General features: G+C 51.6%; 2 protein-coding genes across 2 annotated transcripts in view; one reads left to right on the top strand and one right to left on the bottom strand.

Annotated features, from left to right (window-relative positions):
* Positions 1–23: 23 nt before the first annotated feature.
* Positions 24–1,425, top strand: RPL10A (ribosomal protein L10a). The gene is made up of 3 exons (XM_005881776.2): positions 24–365; positions 906–1,078; positions 1,223–1,425. Exons 1-3 carry the CDS (start codon positions 293–295, stop codon positions 1,391–1,393), a joined length of 417 nt encoding a protein of 138 aa, XP_005881838.2. The 5' UTR covers positions 24–292; the 3' UTR covers positions 1,394–1,425.
* A 6,036-nt stretch (positions 1,426–7,461) lies between these two features.
* The window catches only part of TEAD3 (TEA domain family member 3), a gene marked incomplete at its 5' end in the record, with an annotated part of 16,688 nt that continues 14,868 nt past the window's right edge, over positions 7,462–9,281 (bottom strand). Inside the window, 2 exons of the mRNA XM_014529584.1 lie at positions 7,462–8,941; positions 9,095–9,274. Coding sequence (XP_014385070.1) covers positions 8,828–8,941; positions 9,095–9,274 — 294 coding nt within the window. The remainder of the gene's footprint in view (positions 8,942–9,094; positions 9,275–9,281) is intronic.

Below are 9,281 nucleotides of genomic sequence, written 5' to 3'. Positions count from 1 at the left end.
GCAGGCGCGGCCGGGCGGACCCCCACCCTGGGTCTTAAAACAAGAGGGGAGGCGTGGGGAGGCCTCGGCCGAGCCCGCCGGCTAGTTTGAGAAGCCAGACTAGCTGCTGGCGAACGCGGACGCTCTGGGTAAGGCTCTGGCTGCCGCGGCCCCAGGCCCGTCCACCTGCCTGGACACCCAGCGCTGGGCATGACCTGCTCTGTCCCCAAAACACAGGCTTAAGTCCACGCCCCGCCCCAAGTTCTGCGTGTGCGTGCTGGGGGACCAGCAGCACTGCGACGAGGCCAAGGCCATGGACATCCCGCACATGGACATGGAGGGGCTGAAGAAGCTCAACAAGAATAAGAAGCTGGTCAAGAAGCTGGGTGAGTGGGGGCGGGTGGACCGTTCTGGGGTGAGGAAAGTGGTGCTTAGACCATTTGGGTTTTAAAGTGACGAGGAGGGTAGAATTGTGACCAAAGGCTGTGCTGCGGTTGGCTAACTTGATTTAGGAAAGTTCTTTGTCTATTTGCTTCGAGGGTTGAATTTTATGCGGGAAGAAGGCGGTGGCCTCTAGGTGTGGGTCAAACCCACGATCTCCGTTAAGTTGACTAGTCGGGTGCTGGTGTTCTGAGCTGGAATTTCTAGTTCAAGTTCCAATTTCTTCTGAGTCTCTGGCCTGCAGTTGTCATGTAGTGAGCAGGTGGGAAGGCAGAATTAGCCAGTGTTTTCCGTTGCCACATGGATTGTGGGTCAGCCTGGCTTCTGAGAGCAGGTTTTATGGGGATGTTTTGCCAGTAAGAGTTCAGAGGGTGGAGACCCTCAAACTGGAGTGAGGAAGGGGTTGCAGACTTGGTGCCTGTGCTGGGTTGGGTTACAGAGTTCGTTTGGGGGCTGGCCTCCCAATGGCTTATTCTCCTCACCAGCCAGGAAGTACGATGCCTTTTTGGCTTCAGAGTCTCTGATCAAGCAGATCCCACGAATCCTGGGCCCCGGACTGAATAAGGTTGGCAAGTTCCCTTCCTTGTTGACCCACAATGAGAACATGGTGGCCAAAGTGGATGAGGTGAAATCCACAATCAAGTTCCAGATGAAGAAGGTAAGTTAAGCCATGGTAATGGGAGCCCTGATTTGCCTTCCTGTGATACTTTGGACATGTGATTGTCGCTGAGCAGGGTTGAAGCTGGTCAGAGCCTGGGCCAAAGCACTGCCACCAGCCTGACTGACCTTCCTCTCCCCACAGGTGCTGTGTCTGGCGGTGGCTGTTGGCCACGTGAAGATGACAGATGATGAGCTTGTGTACAACATCCACTTAGCTGTCAATTTCCTGGTGTCATTGCTCAAAAAGAACTGGCAGAACGTTCGGGCTTTGTACATCAAGAGCACCATGGGCAAGCCCCAGCGCCTGTACTAAGGCCCAACTAATAAACCACACTGCCACTGTGACCTCTTGTCTGCCTGTGACTGGGGGAGGGGCGAGGGCAGGGCCAGGACTCCAGCCTGTTGCTCCCTGGTATCAGTTCACTTGGGGTCCTGGTCCATAGGGTCACAGCTGTTACAAATGAAGTTTGGGTTCCTAGGTGTTGCTGATGGGAATAATCCACAAACACTGAGAAATTGGTCTAATATATTGGAACCTTGGTTCTTGAACTAATTCATTCTGGAGGACTGTTCAAGAAGCGATTTGTTAAAAACCAAGCTTCTCCCCATTAGACAAACATTAAATTGATCAAACCACCCCCACTAGCCTTAAACAAATGGCTTTCAGCACTCATTCTGTGGTGCAGCATTTTTGCTTTTTCACATTTGCCTGCAAAATGGTAGGATCAGGCTGTGGAAACTTCCAGGCCCTACCCTGCCCCTTTCCCTTACCTGTTGGTGCCAGTGCCAGTGGCTTGGTATACTGGGAAGTACCTGTGATTAAACCTTTCACTTGAATCTGCTTCATTTAACTTTGGTAAATAAAGGGGCCAGCTCATCCCACCAGTTCTTTTAATATATTTTTTTATTGGTATTTCAAATTGAGGGGGAGAGAAACATCAATCATGAAAGTCACTGATCAGTTGCCTCCTGCACATCCCCTGCTGGGGACTGAGCCCACAACTCAGGGCATGTGCCCTGACTAGGATCGAACCCAAGACCCTTCAGTCTGAAGGCTGACATTTGATAACCACTGAGCCAAACTGGCCAGAGTTCATCCCACCAGTTTTTTTATTTCAGAGAAGGGAGAAGTGAGAAACACCCATGGGCTGCCTCCTGCACGTTCCTTCTTGGGGATTGAGCCAGCAACCCAGGCAGGGTTGAACCATGACCTGGAATAACACTGGCTGGGTGTCCCAACAGCTTTAATAGAGCTGAAAGGCTAATCCAAAGCATAAGTAAAAATGCACCTTCTCAAAACAAGGTTCATCTGACCTGGAACTGAGAAGTGTACAAGGTTCTCAAAGTAGACCTTGAGTAGTTTGCCATTTTAGCTTTTAAGTTAAATTTGCAGGTAAAGTAGCACTGATCGGATGAGTTTTGGTTCTCAAGGTAGGCCTAGCTTGCTCTTTTCTCTGGTCTATTATAGTGTTAGGAGTAATAAAATAGGTTTGTTTAACAATGTTCCCTTACCTAAGGAGGGGAAAAGCTGGCTATAAAATTAGGGCCCAATTTTATTGAAGTGTTTATGCATAGTAAAAATTGGAAGCTTACATAAAATTTGACTGTGTTTAACTCAGAGTTAAATGGTTTGGGGGAATTTCTGAATTTCTGTAATCTTTGTAATCAAGAAAAAAAGGCAGCCCGGCTGGTCTGGCACAGTGGTTTAGCATCGACCCATGCATACATCAGGAGGTCACTGGTTCAATCCCTGGTCAGGGCACATCCAGTTGTGGGCTCAATCCCCAGTAGGAGGCATGCAAGAGGCAGCCCAGCAGTGCTTTGTATTAATGTTTCTATCCCTCTCCCTTAAAAAATATTTCTTAAAAAATAGGGCGAGAAAATTTGTGATTTAGTAACTAGAGGAATGTAATAAGTAACTTACAAGTGTGAGTATATTTTGCTAGAGGCCCAGTGCTCCCAGTTGAGGGGACAATTTGCATACTACACTTTTATTATATAGGATGCCTTGTCCCTGCCACAAAGCTGCTTATAAGGCACTGGGTACAATTAAGAGAAAATAGAGCCATGAGGCAAAGGCATAGAGCAAACAGGTGGGCTCCTTGATGGGCACCCAGTGCAGCCCACCTCTATGAGTCCAAGACCAGAAAGACATCTGTATCTGCAGTGTCCTGTCGTGAGCAGGCATCCTGAGCCAAGGTTTCAGAGGTTTCTCGTGGCCTCGGATGTATACTCAACCTGCTGGATGCGAGACCAGCCATGTCATTAATTGCCTGTAGGGCCCAAGGTCCCCCACTGCCTGCGTTTGACTCCTCAGCCCTGCACTTGGGAGCCAGGGGAGCCTGTTGAGCAAGTCTGTTAATGTCTCTAAAACTCTTGCTTTCTATTTGGAAGTGCAGGTGATGATGGTACCCACATGAAAGAGAGTAAACTTAAAAGCATTACAGCCCTAGCTGGTTTGGCTCAGTGGATAGAGTGTCAACCTGCGGACTGAAGGGTCCTGGGTTTGATTCCGGTCAAGGGCACATGCCTGGGTTTCGGGCTTGATCCTCAGTAGGGGACGTGCAGGAGGCATCCAACCAATAATTCTCTCTCATCATCTCTCCCTCTTCCTTCCTCTCTGAAACCAATAAAAATATATATTTTTTAAAAAGCATTACGTGCTTTGCACAGTGCCAGGCACTTAGTACTCAATTAAAATGAGCACTGAAAAATGGTAATTCTGTACAACCACATACGTAAAGGTACTGGGCCTGGTCCACAATGCCAGTCCGGTTTAGGACAGGTTGAATGGAGGACATCCGTGCCGATGAATGGGGAGAAAAATCCATGACACCTCCTGTCTCAATGAGCCAAGGAGTAAAATTCTTAAGAAGTTTTGGAAACGCCCTAACGGGTTTGGCTCAGTAGATAGAGCGTCGGCCTGCGGACTCAAGGGTCCCAGGTTTGATTCCAGTCAAGGGCATGTACCTTGGTTGCGGGCACATACCCAGTAGGGAGTGTGCAGGAGGCAGCTGATCGAAGTTTCTAACTCTATCCCTCTCCCTTACAGTGGGGCCTTGACTTACGAGTGTCCCGACTAATGAGTTTTTTGAGATACCAGCTGTCTCGCCGATTTCTTGCATTGAGTTGATAGAGTAATTTGAGCTAACGAGCTCCTTAACGAGCTCCTTAACGAGCTCGGTCTCAGATCGTAAGTCAAGGCCCCACTGTATATTTAAAAAAATAAATAAATAAAACACCTGGCAACTAATATATAAAAGTTGGAAGATGGTAAGTGTAGTTTTGTTTTGTTTTGTTTATAAAGAAGTTTTGGAAACTCTAAGGCAAGGTAAATGGGTATGTTTTAGAACTACTTGGGAACTTGAATCTTCCTGCATTGATCTGAACCTGAATTTAAGTTAAACCTACTCCACTTTGTAGGAGTCCTTAAAACCCACCTCTACACTAGACACACTCACCACCTTCAGCTGGGCTCTGGGGAATCTGTTTAGAGACCCAAAGGCTGCTCTCAGAGGCCCACAGCATCTGGTGTGTGTGGGGGGCGGGGGGCGAGGGGGACAGAATCTATTGTAAATGAGGGTTGAGCTATTTCATCAAATCCCAGCCTCCAGAATGATTAGTGCAAAGCTCAGTGTGCACCTGAGTTATAATTCCGGGCTCAGATACCTGGGGAGCCCCAGTTTTCCAGCAGTTGTGTGCAGGGAAATGAGGAGCCCTCATGAACCCCCAGGGCAGTGCTCTGGCTTTGACTGTGGAATTGACGAAAAGATGGCACCCTCCCTTTTCCCCAGAAACATCAGAACAGAAACAGAGGGGCAGGAAAGACAGGACTACAGGCCCCTTCTTTGGGCTCCAGCTTTGTTGACCCTTCTGTACAGCTTCCCACAGACCCTGACAGGAGAGCCACTGCCGGAGCCTGGGCTTTGGGCTCCCAAGACCCACCTTCTTTATATATATAATTTTTATTTGTTGAATTTAGAGAGAGAAGTAGAGAGGAAAAAAACACCCATTTGTTGTTCCACTTATGCATTCATTGGTTGCTTCCTGTATGTTCCCTGCCAGGGATGGAGCCCACAACCCTGACCTATCAGGACAACGCTCCAACCGACTGAGCTACCGGGCCAGGGCAATACCCACCTTATCCTGGTTCCTTCCCTACTCTGTAACCTCACAGTGAGTCATCACCACTTCATGTTACATTTGTGGTTGGGGGCAGGCGGTAAAGAAAAGAGAGAAAGCGCCCTAGCTGGTTTGGCTCAGTGGATAGAGCATCGGCCTGCAGACTAAAGGGTCCCGGGTTTGATTCTGATCAAGGGCACATGCCTGGGTTATGGGCTTGATCCCCAGTAGAGGGCGTGTAAGAGGCAGCCAATCAATGATTCTCTCTCATCATGGATGTTTCTCTCTCTCCCTCTCCCTTCCTCTCTAAAATAAATAATAAAATATATATTTTTTTAAAAGAGAGAGAGAGAGAAAGCAAGGAGGCTGGTCAATTGCACTCCTTGAATTTTCTTCATGAGAGACCTACATTATTCTTAAAGCAGTTACCGAAGGCTGATTGCTCCAGGAGAGTAGTGAAGGCAACAACCCTCATGAGGACACTTCAATCACTCAATAGGAGTCATCACTTTTTTTTTTTAAATCCTCACTTGAGGAGTGAGTGTATTTTTTCCATTGATTCTAGAGAGTGGAAGGGAGAGGGGAGAGAAACATTGATGTGACAGAGACATATTGATTGGTTGCCTCCCATACATGCCCCGACCAGGAATAGAACCCCAGACCCTCCAGTGCACAAGCCAATGCTCTAACTACTGAGAGGGCGATGTCATTACTTATTAGTGCAGAGATTAGATTTTTCATCCAGCCCCAGGGTCCTTCATAAGCCAATTTCTGCCTCCAGAATCCCCTCCCACCTGGTGGGAGCTCCAGATGCTACTAGTGACAGTCTGAAGTCCCTCCAGTTCGGTGACCAAGACAAAGGCCACCTGATCATTGAAGTAGTGCACCAGGGGCAGGGGCTTGGGGCAGGCAGAGCAGTTCGCATCCTAGCGTTGCCCCTGACTGGCTGAGTGAGGAGAGGTGCCTCAGTCTGCTTCCCATCTGCAAAGTTGGAGCTGGACCAGAATGATCTAGAAGACTCTAGATTCTGGAGTAGGGTTGGCAGATTTAGCAAATGAAAATACAGGATGCCGCCCTAACCGGTTTGGCTCAGTGGACAGAGCATCCGCCCTCGGACTGAAGGGTCCCAGGTTCGATTCTGGTCAGGGGTAATGTACCTTGGTTGCACGCACAATCCCCAGTAGGGGGCGTGCAGGAGGCAGCTGATCGATGTTTCTCTCATCGATGCTTCTAACTCTCTCTCCCTTCCTCTCTGTAAAATCAATAAAATAATTAAAAAAGAAAACGCAGGGTGCCCAGTTAAATCTGAATTTCAGATAAACAATGCATGTCCACCGAGGGTACGGCCACCCCATGGCCACGCTGCATCCCTGCTGTGTGCTTCCCTGGGCGGACAGGGGCAGCTTGGTCTGGCCTGCCCTGCTGGCAGCTATCCACTGCGGAGAGCACTCACCCGCCTTGAGGCTCTTTCCTCGGGAGTAAAGTGAGGGCAGGCCGGTGAGAACAGCAGCAGACACTGTGAAGACCATGGGGATTTAGCAGGCGGCCCATCTCAGCAGGTGTGTGACCTTGGGCAAGTCACGTCACTTAGCGACAAAGCTATTCCATCCATTTCACTTTCACATCGATGTTTCTCTCCCCCCACTTTCTGTATCTCTAAAACTCAGTAATAATAATAATAATCCTATATAATAAAGAGCTAATATGCTAATTAGACTGGACAGCAGAATGACCGGCCAGAGGACCTTCCGACCTTCCGGATGAAGCTGGGGCTGCGAGGGCCTACCCTTGCACGAATTTCGTGCATTGGGCCTCTAGTAATAATAAAAACTGGTCCCCGAAAGCAGAAAAGTGCCATAGGCAGTCTTTAGCTTGAATTTATTTTGTCTAGGATCATAAGACAAAATAAATGGCTTTTCTCTGTGTGTGTGTGTGTGAGAGAGAGAGAGAGAGAGAGAGCGAGAGAGAGAGAGAGCGAGAGAGAGAGAGAGCGAGAGAGAGAGAGAGCGCAACAGGAAACCTCAGGGCAGGCTGGGCTCAGTTCAGTGTGCAACCCACAGCAGGAGGGGTGTGGATATGGAGAAAGGTTGAAGCTGGAAAGCGTTCATGGGACCCCAGAATCACACCTCTTTAGACTGAGGGTAGGGCTTGGGGGCCCCCAGAAAAGATGGGGGGAGGTGACACACCAGGACATAACCAGGGAGAGCCCCCCTGAAGCTGTTCCAACCCAGAGGCCTGGCACACAACTGGTCACACGACTAACCCACAAACAAATAACTTTAATTTCTCTTTCTGAGTAGGCCTTGAGGGCGCCTGCCCCAGCCCTGTGCCACGTTTATGATATAACCCATCACAGCTGGATTTAAAAAATACACAAAAATATATATAATATACATTATAAAACCTAGGTTGGGTTTGGAGGTGGCCTGAGCGATATGCAAACTGTGAGGACCTTCAGGAAGCTCAGGGGTGGGGGGCAGGGCAGGGCAGGGAAGGGCACAGTACTTCATATGAAACTCATCGATGCCCGGAGGCCGGGCGCTGAGGGGCCGGATGGTGGGAAGAGGCAGTGGGCAGGGTTCACCTTCCGTCCCAGAACGAGGTCTGGGGAGCTGCTCCAGGCAGGGAGACTGGCACCGGGAAGAGCAAGGTAGTGGCACCGCTGAGGGTTCACTTGGGCAAGAGAAAATACCGAAGCCTGTGCGGCCTCTCGTGCCCGGGCCACAGATCTGCCCAGGGGCTGGCATCTTCCTACCTGGCCCTCCAGCCTGCTTCTGAGCCTGGGCCTGCCCCTGGGGGCCTTCCCCGTCAGGCGGCTGCTGGGGAGCCTGGCAAAGGATCTGGGCCAGGGCAGCATGGGGGAAGTGGCGCAGGAGGCTCCCTCCCGGGGCCCTGGCTGGATGCTGGGCTGACAGAGGGCGCCCAACAGGTGCTGAGTACCTGCTGCTCCCCTTCCCTGCTGGTCAGAGGCAGCTGCTCCCCGTGTCAGGGGCTCCGACCCCGCCCCTCAGTGTAGAGCCCCTCCCCAGCCTGGGGCCGTCCGAGGCAGGGAGGTGTGTAAACTAGGCTCGGGACAGGCAGCCCTGGTGAGAACTCCAACTCTGCCCCGATCCCTCCCCCGAGACTCCTCATCTGTGACACCGAGACCCATGACTGCTTTGCAGGTCAGAGGATGGCAGGAGGCACTGGGGCCTGGCACATGGCAGGTGCAAAGACAGTGTGGGCCTCTCTCTTCTCAGAGCAACCCCAGCTCCACACTCCTTCCTGGCCTCTGCACTCCGCCTCCCCTCCAGTCTCCCTCACCCACCTGTCACAGCCCTGAGGGGCCAGTGGCCACACACACCTGAGCCAAAGGTGTCCTCCCATTCATTGAGGCTGGGCAGACCAAAGTGATGGTGGCTTGGCGACCCAGCCAGGCTGCCCCCTCGCTGAGCCCCCTCCCTTCTCCCACAGTTAAAGCGCAGAACAGTGGCAGGGGGTGTGTGCTGGAGCAGGTGGGGAGGCCTCCTGGCCCTGGGCCCGAGGCCTGGCAGGCAGATGGGTCCTCAATCCTGGACCCCTGGGTGCCAGGCAGGTGTGTGAGAAGAGGCTCGTCCTGGATCCTGGTGGTGGGGCAGAGGGCACCCTAGTCTTTGACGAGCTTGTAGACGTGGTGCTGGGCCCCGTGCTCGCTGGTGGAGACTTCGAAGACAAAAGCAATGACGAGCAGGGTCTCCTGGGAGTCGCGGCTGGTGACCACCTGGGGCCGGGCAGGAGGATTCAGGAGGTCAGGCAGCGCAGGGCCTGGGGGTGTGGGCTGAGCAGCCCCTGCTCCCCTAGGGGCTCAGTCTCTTTCTCTGAGCAATGGGTCGGGCCTCCCGGAGACCCGCGAGCCCACACCTGCACCGCTCACCTGCAGGATGGTGAAGTTCTCCAGGACGCTGTTCATCATGTACTTCTCGGGCAGGTGCTTCAGCTTGTGGATGAAGTTGATCATGTACTCACACATGGGCGAGCGGTGGATGCGGTACACGAAGCGCCCGTTCTCCAGCTGTGCGTACTCGGTCTGCGGAGAGGAAGGCCTCACTGGGGCCTGCTCC

This window comes from Myotis brandtii, unplaced genomic scaffold, assembly GCF_000412655.1.
Source record: "Myotis brandtii unplaced genomic scaffold, ASM41265v1 scaffold687, whole genome shotgun sequence".
Lineage (NCBI taxonomy): Eukaryota > Metazoa > Chordata > Mammalia > Chiroptera > Vespertilionidae > Myotis > Myotis brandtii.
This window is presented reverse-complemented; position numbering and strand designations above follow the sequence as displayed.